Source organism: Danio aesculapii, chromosome 22, assembly GCF_903798145.1.
Source record: "Danio aesculapii chromosome 22, fDanAes4.1, whole genome shotgun sequence".
In the NCBI taxonomy this organism is placed as follows: Eukaryota; Metazoa; Chordata; class Actinopteri; order Cypriniformes; family Danionidae; genus Danio; species Danio aesculapii.
Window position 1 is genome coordinate 3,824,358 of NC_079456.1, and position 15,243 is coordinate 3,839,600.

A 15,243-nucleotide genomic window follows, 5' to 3' on the forward strand; every position below is an offset into this window, starting at 1 on the left:
TCACTCAATTGTTCACTAATTCGTCGTCTCTATGTCAGTTGAGGGATTAAAGATATATAAACACTTCACACTATATTCAGCTTATATATTCATCTTGACAGTCGTACTTTGCCGTAGTATTTGATTTCCGCTGTTAACCGATTTGTGTTCATAAATATAACATACCAAGCCAAAAAATGTACAATAACGGATATAAGCGTGTTTCATTTGCTCTAATTCAAGCTTTTTCAGTCATCAACCGTGTGCGCTTAGCGCCATCAGCCGGCCATTATAATGAGGTAAAGTATAACATTACTGTTGTTTTCATATTGTGTCATATTTGAACTCAGTTAACTCTCTCGGCTTTTACATCGCTGTAAAATATTATTTCGAACCAGAATTGATGTACGTGACTTTGTTTATATCTCATTTCAAGGTAGGCTAATACTACCATGGCTAAAATGCTAATAGCTGGAAAGAGCAAAACTGAAGCAAACACGTGTAATGAACGTGCAATAATTACTTCTATGTTGTATTATTCAATGTTTAAGTGTAAAAAGTCGTGTCTACACCGAAAAAAAGCTTAAACTAACATCACTGCCCTTTTCTTGATTATTAATTTCGCGCCTTTTTTTTTCTGACGCCCGAAGACTTGGGGCTATCGAGCTAATTAGTTTATAAAATAGATTTGCTTTCGCTCGCATCATCTTCTGTCTTATACATGGACAAAATACAGTTAAAATACTGTTTTTGGTTGGTATATGTTATTTGGTGAGTATAATACAATGTTAGTCATGAGTGAACTTTAGGAATAGACATTGTGCCTCATAATTTGTCAAATAATTTATATAAACTTTCTATATACAGGTATGTATGTGTATTTATACACATAATACATATACACAGTACACGCAAATATGTAAATGCCATCTTTAATTTTCTATGCAAATAGTCGAGATCAGTGTTGTACCTAAAAAGAAGGTAATTTATTACAATTTTAAGCCTGTTACTCTTAAAAAAAACATACTTTTACATTATTTTCCTTTAAAAAGTACCCAAGTAACACATTTAACTACTACTTCTTAAAAAAAAAGTGACTATGTAATATTAATATGTAGTGATATATTACTTTTTTCCCCAAACAAATTCCGTGATTAATCATTTCAGCACTAATGAAGACCAGATTCTTAGAATGGACTCAATTTTTCAGACACAGTTTCATAATATATATATATTTATTGTAGAAGATTTGAGAGAAATACATTTAAGGCAGATATTTACACTTATGACACGTGATGAGATGAGCTGAAATGAATATAAAAAGTGTCAATAAAGGCTGCGCGGCAGCGACGGCAGGACCCCAGAGTCTCGAACGCTTCAGGAATCACGATGCAATCGTTCATCATTCAGACTTCTCCTTCTGTGGATAAAACACAATCAGTCCGGGATTTCCTCAATCAGAAGTGCTTCGTAAACAAAGACTCTTCCATAATAAAATGCTCATTTCGGTGCGGAGAACACAATGCTGTAGATCTCGCTGTAGTTTTCCACAAAGTGCACTTCCAGGCCTTCAGTGATGTATTCAGGCAGATCCGAGAAATCCTTTCGGTTTTCCGCCGGCAGGATAATGCAGGTCACGCCGGCTCTCTTCGCCTGCCGGAAACACGACACACATTAGTAGCCATTTTACACAAATGTCTCTTGAATGACTTTTTACAAACCATCTTCTTTTGTGTTCAACAGAATAAAGAAACTCATACTGGTTTAAAAACATAAGTGTGATTATCGATGACAGAATTGTCAGGTTTGGGTGAACTATCCCTTTAATCAGCATCAAAATTAGCTAAAACTCTGTGGGCCAAAAATGATGTGTTCAATGAAACAAGCATATTTTTAAAAGAGTTTTGAGACCGGTGTTAGCTTACAGCAATGGTCTTCTCCTTGATTCCTCCGACAGGCAGGATTTTGCCGGTCAGGGACACTTCTCCGGTCATGGCCACGTTCTGACGCAGCGCTGTGTTTGTGGCCAAAGATAGCAGAGCCGTGACGATGGTGCATCCGGCGCTCGGGCCGTCTTTAGGAGTCGCACCCTGAACACAAACACAACATCAGTCGGGTAAAATAGTAAACAGTAAACACAAAGACGGCTGATTTTAGAGTAACGTCTCCAAGATAAACCTGTTATTTAAAAAAAAAAACAATAACTTTAAATGAAACAGATTTGAATAAAACACATTCAACTAATTTATGTTAAAAATAATGCTTGTATGTCTACTTTTGTGCACTGTGCCTTAAAATATTAACTTAAAGACTCTTTTTGACCATCCCCGCCTCCTGAATCACACATTCAGCTTCAATTATTATCAAATAATTCTAATTTTCAACTTTACCAAGTTAAATAATCATCAGCACGAAACATCTATTTTCTGTTTACATCTAACATCTAAGTTACGTCAAACATCAAACTTGACAAGATCTTTAAATGACTTATCCACTGTAAAAAAAAAGAAAGCAGTAAATTCACCTCAGGCACATGGAGGTGTATATGGGAGCCCACGAGGAACTCATTGTCTGGTTGCTCCTTCATGAGGAATGAGCGAGCAAACGTGTACGCAATCTTAGCGCTTTCCTTCATCACGTCTCCCAGCTGCCCCGTGACCTCCAGAGATCCGTCTCTAGGTCCATCTTTCCCTGGCGGATCTCTGGGCCTCCTCAGAGACGTCTCGATGAACAGCGTTGAACCACCTGCAGGGGAAAGTATGACTGTTTTTTCATAGTTTTGTACAAAATGTTTAGCTTACATCAATTGTAGAAAAGCTAAGTTACCGTCCACTCTGCAACCGCCAACTAAGTTACCGTCAACCAAGAAACTGTCAACCACTGTCAACCAAGTTATCGTCAACCATGAAAACGTCAGCCAAGTTACTCGGGTAACGTCAACCAAGTTACCTTAAACTCTGTTACTCTGGTACCAACAACTTGGTTACCGTCAACTATGTTACTTTTGGTACAGTCAACTCTGCTACAGTCAACTCTGTTACTTTGGGACCGTCAACTAAGTTACTTTGGTGCAGTCAACTAAGTTACTTTGGTACCGTCAACTAAGTTATTTGGTACCGTCAACTAAGTTACTTTTGTACCGTCAACTAAGTTACTCTGGTAACGTCAACCAAGTTACCTTAAACTCTGTTACTCTTGTACCAACAACTTAGTTACAGTCAACTCTGTTTCTTTGGTCCAGTCAACTCTGCTACCGTCAACTGTTACTTTGGGACCGTCAACTAAGTTACTTTGGTACCGTCAACTAAGTTACTTTGGTACCGTCAACTAAGTTACTTTGGTACCGTCAACTAAGTTACTTTGGTACCGTCAACTAAGTTACTTTGGTACCGTCAACTAAGTTACTTTGGTATCATCAACTTAGTTACTTTGGTACAGTCAACCAAGTTACTTTGGTACAGTCAACTAAGCTACATTGGTACAGTCAACTTTGTTACTTTGGACCGTCGACTAAGGGCGTACTAACATTATGTACAGTTGCCTTGAACCAGGCCAACGCACACTTGTCCCACCCCCCTGTCTCCCCCGACAGCCCGCACTCACATTACATTCGGGCCTGGCCACGCTTACGTTATCAATGGTGCACTGGTCAGAAGTGCTCTCGCTCATCACAGTGGGGATTTCTTTAGTTATATCGTTTAAGTTGTTTGATATGCAGTGACACAGTCAAATATTTCGCCGCACAGATCAGCCGCTTTTGACGCTCATAAAGAATCATTAAGTCCTCGTGCTGCAGGAATTACGTTAGGAGGTTTGCTGAAGGTGCGCAGCTTTCATGCAGTGAGAGGTTTCCGTGTTTAATAACATACGACAGTTTGCGCTCATAGAACAGTAAGAATGATTAATAAATCCATATAAAACAGTCCTTTAAACGTCACGTCTCGCTTTCAGTTTCGGGCTTAGGCGCGTTTTGCGCACGCACGCACACGCACACACACAAGCATGCCCCTCCAAAGCCCAAGTGAACCGTGCCTAAGCCCGATTTAGCGCACTCACACTTCTCAAACGATCCGGGAAACGGGCCTGGGCACGGTTCGGATAGCATAGTGTGAGTTAAGTTACTTTGGTACCATCAACCAAGTTACTTTGGTACCGCCAACTCTGTCACCGCCAACTCTGTTACTTTGTCACCATCAACTCTAAAGTTACATTGGTAGTCAACTTTTTTACTTTGGTACTGTCAACTAAGTTACTGTCAACCAAGTCACTGTCAACTAAGTTACTTTGGTACCGTCAACTTTGTTACTTTAATACTGTCAACTCTGTTCACACCAACTCTGTTATCGTCAACTCTGTAACCGTCAACTCTGTTACATTGATACCGTCAACTAAGTTAATTTGTTAGCGTCAACTCTGTTAGCACCAACTCTGTTGTGAAGGTTGTCCAAATCCTTCCTTAGGACTGTTCAGAATATAGTCAGGGATGTTAAATCTTACCCAACATCCTGCAAAGTTTAGCTCCAACCAGCACAAACAAACTTTCCTAAAGTTTCAGATTTTCATAATCAGCTAATCTCAACATATTTAATTAAAAACACTGCAAGTAGAAACTGAACCTGACATTTTTGGGATTTAGAGTCAAAGTATCATACACTATCAAATTCCAAGCCAAACTTACAGAGACCAAACCAAGAGTTAAAATGACCCAATATGATGGAAATCATCTTTGAGTGTAATTCTTCACTGTCTTCAGTGTGACACATCCCATTTGTTTACATAAAGAGCGCAGGGTTTATGTCTTATACTGGTGGTCTGCCACTAGGGAGCGATATAACTGTTGGAAAACTTGGAAACTATCCAGTCATTTATAGCTTAAATGTTCTTAATTTGACCCCTTACCCATTGCCGTCCATGCCAGGCCCATGACGACTCCTGGCGGTGTGACGTCGTACATTCGGTCTACAGTAAAGATAGGCTTTCCAACGTAATCCTGAAGGTTGTTCGATGTGACATCGACTGCCGTTTCCTCACCACTGACAATTCTGAACGCTACTTTCCGGAAAACCTAAAGGTACAGAACATAAAAAAGGTGCAGAATGTTAAATCATTTCTGGGTGAACTATTCCTCTAAACACACTTGCAGAACACTATTAGAGATGGGTGAGAGTGATAAAATAGCAATGGGCACCTTTTCGACTTGCTTCTGAAGGTTTCTGACGCCACTCTCTCTGCAGTACTGTCTGATGAGCAGGTTTAGAGCCTCAGGGCTGATTTTCACCTTTTGTTCATCCAACCCGCAAAGAGTTCGCAACTGGGGCACCAGGTATTTCTGTGTTGGCCACAAAGACAGAGAAAAGACTAATGGTGCATCTCATGAAATGGATTTTTGGGATGAGAATGCTGTGAACTGGTTTTACACACATTATAAATGTTAGAAGTCTATTGCTGAAGCACATTATTCAATTCAATTCATCTTTATTTGTATAACGCTTTAACAATGTAGATTGTCTCAAAGCAGCTTCACATAGAAGATCATAGTGACTTGAAGCAGAGTAGTACAGTTTTCAGAGTTTAAGTTCAGTTCAGTTTAGATTAGTTCAGTGTGTTTTAATATTCACTGCGGAGTCCAAACACTGAAGAGTAATCCATCGATGCGCAGCTCTACAAGTCCCGAACTATGCAAGTCAACATTATGAAGTGTAGTTAAAGTATACATTAAATCAAAACTAGCTGTATTGATTTTGTTAGCTCACATTGCTAGTTTTGTGGTGAACGATTCATCTATACATTTCATTAAGAAAAAAATTGCCCTCTGAAATCTGAAAATGATCTTGTTTGTTTTCAGTTTAATTCTCAGATTAGGTCTGTCTGAGGTATTGGGCGGGGCTAACATACTTAACCACGCCCCTCCAACTATCATCGATATGACAACAAACAGAAATGGTGAGGAGGAGGAGTCTGTTAGGTTGTATCCCCAAACCCTTTTCCCAATCTTTCTGAATGAAACGCCTACTGTACAACATCCAATCATCTTGCAGTAGAAAAAAAACAAGCCACGCCCACTGTTTTCTCATATAATATTCTGTTTTTCTAGTAACTGCATCACAATACAAAAAAAAAATGATTACAGCTTCTGGTTTATGCATTAAAAATTTTTCAAAATTCTGCATCCATGATGTTTTGCCCCTAACACTTAGGGCTTAATCTTGAGTTACTCTTCGTTAATACGGTCAATGTTTTGGTACGTTTAAAAACATAGATCGTCCACAATTCACATCTAAAAAGCATACATACTTGAGTTGTACAGATTTTTCTTTTTTTCGAAATGACCCAAGGCTTGCACTTTTGTGGCGTCTTTTAAGCAACCATGAGCCATGCAAACCTTGAAGAACAAGTTGGCTATTTGCAATCTCAAACATGTATGACCGTATAAGCTAAAGTTAAGCTAAAGCTAGCATCAGTAGTCTCCACTCAGGGTGTAACAATATTTGACAACCTGAATAAGTTGGCGTGAGCGAGTCCTACCGATTTGTCTACATTTGAGAACTTATTGTAATTACTTGACAATTATTTATCATTCAAATTTGGTTGAGTGGTTAATTACACATTTTTCTGCTGTGTGATAAACTCAGAACTTGTATTATATTATCACTTTACCTAGATCTTAAGGTTTACCTTTGACATCAGAACCAAAGATGTGAGGTGACAAATAAAGGAAAAGCCATACCTCCGCAATGGCTAGTTTCTCCTGAGCAACGTAGCCCGATACGTTTATCATTTCCATTCGGTCTCTTAAGGGTTCAGGGATGGTGTCAGTAATGTTGGCAGTACAGATAAAAAGCACCTGAAACCCAAAGAACATTCAATGTAGGTACAATGAAACCAGCATCTCCTCCCAATTGATTTTGGCTAGTTTATACCTTAGACAGGTCAACCGGAACATCCAAGTAGTGGTCAAGAAAGTTAGCGTTCTGTTCGGGATCTAAGAGCTCAAGTAGTGCCGAAGAAGGGTCACCCTGGTATCCTCGACCTATTTTGTCAACCTGTGCAACAAGGAGATGAATACAGTCTAGTCATTTTGACATATCTATCAGTCCCCTCAGGATTTGGTCTTTTCTGATTTTTCTGGCCTAAACTGACTGATTTTGCAGCAGTTTTTCTAAAAACTTGGGGCAATACTTGCTGCATTTTAAAAAATGAATGTACATTAAAAAAAATACCAGAGACAACAGTCTATTTTATTATTATTATTTATTTTTAGACCTCAATAATCATGAAAGTGGTGTTAGTGAGGCCAGCAGGGGGTGCTCAAGCCCCTGTGTGGGTCCTAATGCCCCAGTAAAGTGAAGGGGACACTATATTGTCAGTGAGTGCCATCTTTCAGATGAGACGTTAAACTGAGGTCCTGACTCTCTGGTCATTAAAATCCCATTGCACTTCTCATAAAGAGTAGGGGTTGTAAACCCGGTGTCCTTGCCAAATTCCTCCTCTGCCCTTAACTATCATGGCCTCCCAATCATCCCCATCCACCAAACTGTCCCCATCCACAAAACTATTTCAGTTTTCAGTGTTTTGAGGGATATTTAGTGTATTCTGACCCACAGTCACCTCAGATTTTAGAAGTTTTAGCTATTTTAGAGGTTACTGTAGGTCAAACTATGCATCTAATTTTATTTTACTCAAATACTTAGATATATGTAGGTACAAACACCTATTTTACAGGAAAAGTGCCTTGTGGACATTAACAAAGTCTCTTCTTGATCTGCAGTTTCAGACTGTTGAATGACTTCTCCAATAGACAGATTGGCGCGATTATGCATCGAAAATGGTATGAACCCTTATAGGGTGGTCAAAATTAATTAACATTTTATTTTTAATATTATTTAAGAAACAGATCAGAGCAAACTATTTAAAGGGAAGACTCCCCCATACATCTGGTTTTGATTTCCTTCGGGGGGGGGGGGGGGGGGGGGGGGGGGGGATCAAGCGTTAAATAACCCCCCCCAAACCCCTCTGAAATTTGCACCGTCTGAAACTGATAAAACAAACTTAATAATTTAATTTCAAATGCAACCAAATAACAATGAAACATGTTAACTTTAGATTAAGGAAAAAATGCATGTGCATCAATAAAAATTATAGTTTTACACCCCCTCCCCTCAACTTTATTTATAAGATTTTCAAAAAAATAAAATAAAATAAAATAAAAAAAGTCAACATATCAAACATTTTGAAATACTAAAGTACATTTTGACATGTAGTTAGTAAAGGAAAATAAACAGGGATCCAAAATTAGTGTATCAAATTATTGACCCCCAAATATACACAAATCACGGAGTTTTAAATTCAATTGCTTACAAATAAATAAATTGTATCTAACAACCCTGCGTAAATTATGCTATGTTCCAGACACAGTACGAAATGGGAATATAAGCAGTGAAAATGTCCCACCTCCCACCTCAATGCATTGTTCTAATGGCAGCATTCTAGATGTAATATCCATGTAGGAAGTAGGAAACATCATAATCGTGAGTTGTCTGGAATAAAGCATTACTCAAGCATGTTATGAAGTGTACCATGTGCAGTGTGTTGGCCTGCAACAAGTTATTTCGGACTAATATTTGTCGGTAAATGCAACTCCTGAACCATTTTTACTTTAAAATGCAAGTTTGCTTGATTTTGAAATAATTCAGCGATCGCAAAAATGTAAAAACCTATACAGATATAACATGTTTTGGGACTAGGATGAAGTTTGTAGGTCATGTCGGCACTGCAAGCCAAGTGGTTAGTGTGCCGACCGGCATGTAGCGTAAATTTGCTATGGGCATCCCGAGTCCTGGCTCATAGACATTTCCCGATACCGTCCCTTCTCTAACTCTGACTTCACTTCCTGTCAATATCTATACTGTCCAATTATAATAAAAGCTAAAAATGCCTTTTTTAAAAATGTATAGGTCGTACCTCATCAATTAGGACCAATGGGTTTTCAGTCTTCGTTTTCTTTAGACACTGAATGATCTTTCCTGGCATTGCACCAACATATGTTCTCCTGCAATAAACAAACACCATTATACACACTCCTATACAGTATACTAATGGGTCTTGGCTCCATAACCAACCTGTGACCTTTAATTTCCGCCACATCCGTCATTCCTCCTACGCTAAAGCGGAAGTATTCGCGGTTAAGTGCTCTGGCGATTGAACGGGCGATACTGGTCTTGCCAACTCCAGGAGGTCCATAAAAGCACAAGATCTTTCCCTGTGTGCTGCCTCTTAGCTGGCTTACCGCTATAAACTCCTGTGAGAATGAACAAAGGCTAGGGTTAATGGGATTTAGGAAGCAAATCGTTCCCATATTTGGTGAATGAAGGTACTTTTTCTTACCAGAATGCGTTTCTTGACGTCGTCCATTCCATAGTGGTCCTCCTCCAGCACCTCTTTGGCTCGCCGCAGCTCCAGGTTCTCCTCACTGTTAGTGCCCCATGGCATGGAGGTCAGCCAGTCTAAATAGTTACGGGTAACACTGGGGATTTTGAGAGGGGGAGGATTAAAGATTACAGGAGTGAAATACCATATTAAGAAGATCAAGCTGCTTTGTGTTTAGAATTGGTCTACCAGGTCAAAAAGAGGTTACGCTTGTAGTCAAAACTTCTAGAACTGCATGAAACAGCTAAATAACTAGGTAGAGTCCATATATATACATTTTAAGCTGGTTTTATCTGTGTTTTGATAGTCTACCAGAACAAAACATGGTTAAAACAGCTTGTTTTCCAACTATCTAAAGCTGCTAACGACTGGGTAAATCCATATATGGCCATCAGAAACTGGTTTTAGCTATGTTTAAAGTGGTATACCAGAACAAACCCAGTGGTCCAAGTGATCAACCATCTAGATTAGTCTGGCGCAGATAATGACCAGATCCATGTACGTCCATCTTTAATTTAATTGATAGGTTTGTCAACTGTTTCTATTCCAAAGTTGGTCTACCAGGACAAATCTAGGCCCTGTTTGTAGTCCAAATATCTGGAGTTGATGTATAACCATTTTACACTGGTTTTAACAGTGTTTTGCCAACTTTGTTGATGGTTTAAAGTGGCATACATGGACAATACTTGGGGCACCAACTTGTAGTACAACTCAGCGTCTAGTTCGACCATCTAAATAAGCAAATAACTACGTAGAATTAATGTATAACCATCTTAAACTGGTTTTGCTAACTCTGTTGCTGATCCAATGTGGTCTGCCAGCAACAAAACCTGTGACCCAGTTGATCGACCATCTAGATCAGCTTAGGGCAACTAATGACCATTTAAAGTCAATTTAAGGCCATCTTTAGATGTTTTTGTTTTGTTTGTCAACGGAGAATTGCTGGTCTAAAGATGCCTACCTGAAGAAAACCAGGTCAACCAGTTTGTAGTCCAATTCACCAACCCTCCAGAGTAGCTTGAGGCAGCTAATGACCACGTTGAATCAATGTACAACCATCTTAAAATGGTTTCTACTGGGTTTTGCCAAATTTGTTGCTGATCTAAGGCAGCTTTCCAGAACAAAACCAGGTCCATCGACGTATAGACCAACTGAGTAATTATCTAGAGCTGCTTAAGACCAGGTATAATCCATGTATTACCATCTTTACCTGTATTTAGCTGCACTTTATCAATCATATTGGTCTACTGGAACAAAACCGGGTTTTGGGGGCAGCTGATGGTCAAGAACAATCCATATGAAACCATCTTAAACTGGTTTTAGCTTAGTTCTGTCAATTTTATTGCAGGTCTACCATGACAAAACATAGTCCAGCTTGAAGACCAACCATACAGAACATCTAATAATCAGATAGAGTCTATATGAGACCAACTTAAGCTGGTATAGCTGGGTTTCATTGACTTCTAATGTTGGTCTAAGGTTGTCTACCAGGGGAAAACCAGCTACAGTTAGCAGTCCAACCATCTATAGTAGCTTGAAACAGTTCATAACCAGAAAGAGTCCATGTGAGACCACCTTAAACTGGTTTAGTTGGGTTTTGTCAACTTAGCAAATGTCTAGAGCTGCTAATGACCACATATAATTCACAAATGACCATCTTAAACTGGTTTTAGCTGTGTTTTGTCAACGCTGTTGCTAGTTTAAAGAAATCAACCAAGACAATTCAGGTCCAGCTTGTAATCCAATCATCTAGAACAGCTAACAAATAGGTAGAGTCTATATATGCCCATCTTAAAATGGTTTTAGATGGGTTGTCAACTTTTGTGCTGGTCTGCTTGGTCTTCCTGCTCCAGTCAAACTGACCAGCCATTTAGATCTGTATGTTGCCACCCAAAGGCAAAGCACAGTAACTACACAGAATTGAGCTAAGGCATAAAATGGGCTTTGTAGCGTCTGTTCAGTCTTGTGACAAAGATTACTGGTTCAATTTTGTCTTGTTAGAGGAGCAAAACCTAATCTAATCTAATCTAATCTAATTTTACTGTTTGTGTAGTTACTTTTATAGGACAATATGGACCATCATATGACCACACCAGAGCAAGAGTATAGTTCCTAGCCATATTGACCTAGAAAATGACACCCTTTCAGTTTCTGTCAGTCTTGTTCAACTTTAGAAGAGCCAAGCTTTAAATAGGAAAATTCTCAAAAGTATTTTTTTGAGCTATTTTTTAAAGCTACATTTTTCAGGAAGATGCTAATGGTCTAATCCGTTTCAATGATCTATGCTAAGCTAAGCTAAGCTAAAAGTGCTTCCGCCAGACCTGGAAATCAGCTGAGTGGATTTAAAAATGGTATAACTCAACTATTTAACTCTAGGGGAGTTGTAAAATTAGCGTATTTTCCCGCCAAAATGTTCCTTTAAGCAGTTTTTTTGCTGTTTCATATGACCAAGATTAATATTTGACATATTTCTAATACTGCTTAAAGTACCAAAACCAGCTCTAGTTAGTAGTCCAACCATCTAAAATAGCTTGAAACTGGTTCATAACCAGAAAGAGCCCATCTTAAACTGGTTTACTTGGGTTTTGTCAACTTAGCAAATATCTAGAGCTGCCAAATGACCACATATAATTGACATTCTTCAATATTTAATTGGATTCAGTGGACTCAAAGATAGTAAAACTCCACTATTTAACTCTAGGGGAGTTGTAAAATGAGCCTATTTTTCTTCCGAAACAACCGTAGTGTTCCTTTTAGCTGTTTTCAGCTATGTTTTATAATAAACAAGATTAATATATAATTTATTTCTAACACTCCTCACTTGAACTCTGAGGAGTGGTTGTCCAGCAGGCCCAGTTTGTTGAGCTCTTCGTTAATGACGTCCATGATGTGCTGAGGAACGGTGCGGTCCTTCAGCCGCTCCCTGAACTTCTCCTCGATGGCGTCTTTGTCCTCTTTCTCCAAGCCCAGCTCCTTCTTGATGATCTTCAGCTGCTCCTGGAGGAGGTACTTTCTGTGCGTCTGCTTGATCTTCTCCTCCACCTGCGCGAATGAACAGAAAACGTACAATCAAAGCCCACTGAATGACCAATAGGTTTTTTCGAGATGAAGAAGTCCACTTATTAGTCAGCTCACCTCCCTCCCGAGGCGCTGCTGTAGTTTGCTCAGCTCGTACTCCTTCTTCAGCAGAGATAGGGCCTTGTAGAGCCGTTTAGGAATCTGGAATACAGTTTTGAGGTTTAGCCCGGCTCTCACTGTGCAATTTCAGCCAGCATTTGGTCAATAATAATCTACTTTAATCATAGGCTAAAATCTGTGGTGTTTGATTGTTGATTAGAGATATTTACAACAGTGTTTTCCTCCGATTAAAGTAGAAATGAATTCAAAACTAACCATACTGATTTTGTTAGCTCGCATTGCTAGTTTTATGGTGAAGAATTCATCTGTGCATGTCATTAAGGGAAAAAAAGAGAGATGTTTGCCCTTCCTGTTTGTTTTCAGCTAAATTCTCAGATTAGGTCTGTCTGAGGTATTGGGCGGGGCTAACACACTTAACCACGCCCCTCCAGCTGTTAGTTTTGCTATAACAACAAACAGAAATGTTGAGGAGGAGGAGTCTGTTAGGTTGTATTGACTCTCCCCAAACCCCATCCCACATCTTTCTGAATGAAATGCCTACTTCACTACACCAATCATCCCGCAGTAGAAAAAAAAACAAGCCACGCCCACTGTTTTCTTATTTAATATTTGTTTTTCTAGGAATTGCATCACAATACCAAAAAAAAAAGAAAGGTCGCAGCTTCCGGTTCATGCGGACTTTTCAATGCACAAAGACCATGAACCACTAGGAGTGCTAAAGCTGATGATGCAATTAGCATGACAATTCAACCCACTGCGTAGAAATGGTGCAACTATTTTTTCATTGTTTTATCGTAAAGGCATGTTATAAGCTAAATTAACAATACACGCAATTTGGGTTTTATTTTCAGACGGTGGTTTAGAGAACGTAAGACATAAATTACGTCAAACTGCATGCGTGCGCATGTTTATTGCCGTGTCTTGATTGTCGTAGAGTCTGATATTGACAACTGAAGAGAGAGAACAAAAATATAACGGCTCTAAGACTCCATTTTATATTGTTTAGCATTTTTTTGACTGATTGATTATTACGCATCGGAATCAAAGTACAAGGTTTTTGTGCATAAGGTTATAGGTTAATGAATGAATAATGAATGCATGACAAATTCTTAGGATAATTTCGCAGTGCACAAAGACCACGAACCAATAGGAGCGCTGAATCTGATGATACAATTAGCCCGGCAATTAGAGGTGTGAACCAACACTGGTGTCCCGGTTCGGTTTGGTTACGATTATCATCGATTCGGTTCAATTCGATATCTTGGTGCATCTCGGTGCATTGACGATGCTTTCCATACACAATTTGATATTTGACTTCACAGGCGCTGTTCACCGATGAGTGACACTGATAAACTGCAGCGGCGCAGTGTTGCCAGATTGGGCGGTTTTGAATAGGCATTTCGGTGGGTTTTGGATAGTTTTTGGGCTGGAATCAGTCAGCTACATCTGGCAACACTGCAGCGGCGATCACAGTTGATCCATGATAGACACGGTGGAGAAAACTCGCACGCTCGTGTCTGTATCCAGAAGTGTAACAGCCGAGAGAAGAGGAAAAGTCACGCAGCTAGTCAAATGGACCACAGTGAGAGAGAGAAATGGAGTTGACTTTTATTCTTTCAATCGCAGTGAAATAGGGGCTTCTGCTGTTCAGTGTCAGTGAAAGACTGTCCAGCAAACACACACGCAGTGAAATTGTGCACAGTTTCTGCGTTTTTAGGTAGTTGTAGCGTTGTAAATACTCGCCTCCCTCGCCATAGTAAGCTACAGCAACACAGTGCATATGAGATAAATCATCAGTATACAATAACGGGTTATGATTATTACTGAACCGATACCAAATTGTTCGCATCTGCCTCGCGGTGCACCAAAGAAACAATTAATTTTGACACCCCTAACGGCAATCCAACCCACTGCGCAGAAATGTCGCAACCATTTTTTTTCCGGCGCTTTATTATTAAGGCATGTTAAAAGCAAAATTAACAATACACATTGTTCGTTTACTTTTGTGCTATCATTTTATAATATGGTTTGGTAAATGTAAGACCGATAAATGACGTCAAACTTCACGCATGCAAATTTGTTTTTGAGTATTTGAATTGTCGTACCGTCTGATATTATGACAACTGAAGAGAGAGAACAAAAATATAACTGCTTTAAGTCTATTGTATATGGTTTAACAATTTTTTTAGAAACAGATTAATTAATACACATCGGACTCAATGTACGAGGTTTTTGAGTGTGATGAATTTTTAGGATAATAAATTCGTAGAAATGGATACAAGAATTTTGGATAACGAATGAATAATGAATGCGTGATAAATTCTTAGGATAATGAATGCAAAACAATGGATATAAAAAAATTTTGCAGTACACAAAGACCACGAACCAATGGGAGTGCTGAACCTGATGATGCAATTAGCATTGTTTTTTTGGCATGTCTTGATTGTCGTACAGTCTGACATTATAACGGTGGAAGAAAAAGAAAAAAATATAACTGCTTGAAGACATGCGTTTTTCGCAACTGATTAATACGCATCGGACTCAATGTACGAGATTTCTGTGCGTGATTAATTTTTAGGAAAATGAATGAATAATTAATGTGTAAAATCAAATGTAAATTTTTAAGTTTACAAATTCCAAGAACCAATAGGAGCGCTGAACCCAATAATTGTTTTGTTTGTTTTATTATTAAAGGCATGT

At 39.0% G+C, this 15,243-nt stretch overlaps 1 protein-coding gene across 1 annotated transcript in view; it reads right to left on the minus strand.

Moving 5' to 3' along the window:
* Nucleotides 1–1,195: 1,195 nt before the first annotated feature.
* Nucleotides 1,196–15,243, minus strand: part of lonp1 (lon peptidase 1, mitochondrial) — an 18,488-nt gene continuing 4,440 nt past the window's right edge. Inside the window, exons 7-18 of the mRNA XM_056447346.1 lie at nt 12,541–12,624; nt 12,227–12,447; nt 9,364–9,502; nt 9,099–9,277; nt 8,941–9,028; nt 6,900–7,022; nt 6,707–6,823; nt 5,168–5,308; nt 4,879–5,044; nt 2,504–2,724; nt 1,905–2,069; nt 1,196–1,632 (exon numbers count right to left, since the gene is read on the minus strand). Of these exons, the coding sequence (XP_056303321.1) occupies nt 1,480–1,632; nt 1,905–2,069; nt 2,504–2,724; nt 4,879–5,044; nt 5,168–5,308; nt 6,707–6,823; nt 6,900–7,022; nt 8,941–9,028; nt 9,099–9,277; nt 9,364–9,502; nt 12,227–12,447; nt 12,541–12,624 (1,797 nt within the window). The 3' untranslated portion in view covers nt 1,196–1,479. The remainder of the gene's footprint in view (nt 1,633–1,904; nt 2,070–2,503; nt 2,725–4,878; nt 5,045–5,167; nt 5,309–6,706; nt 6,824–6,899; nt 7,023–8,940; nt 9,029–9,098; nt 9,278–9,363; nt 9,503–12,226; nt 12,448–12,540; nt 12,625–15,243) is intronic.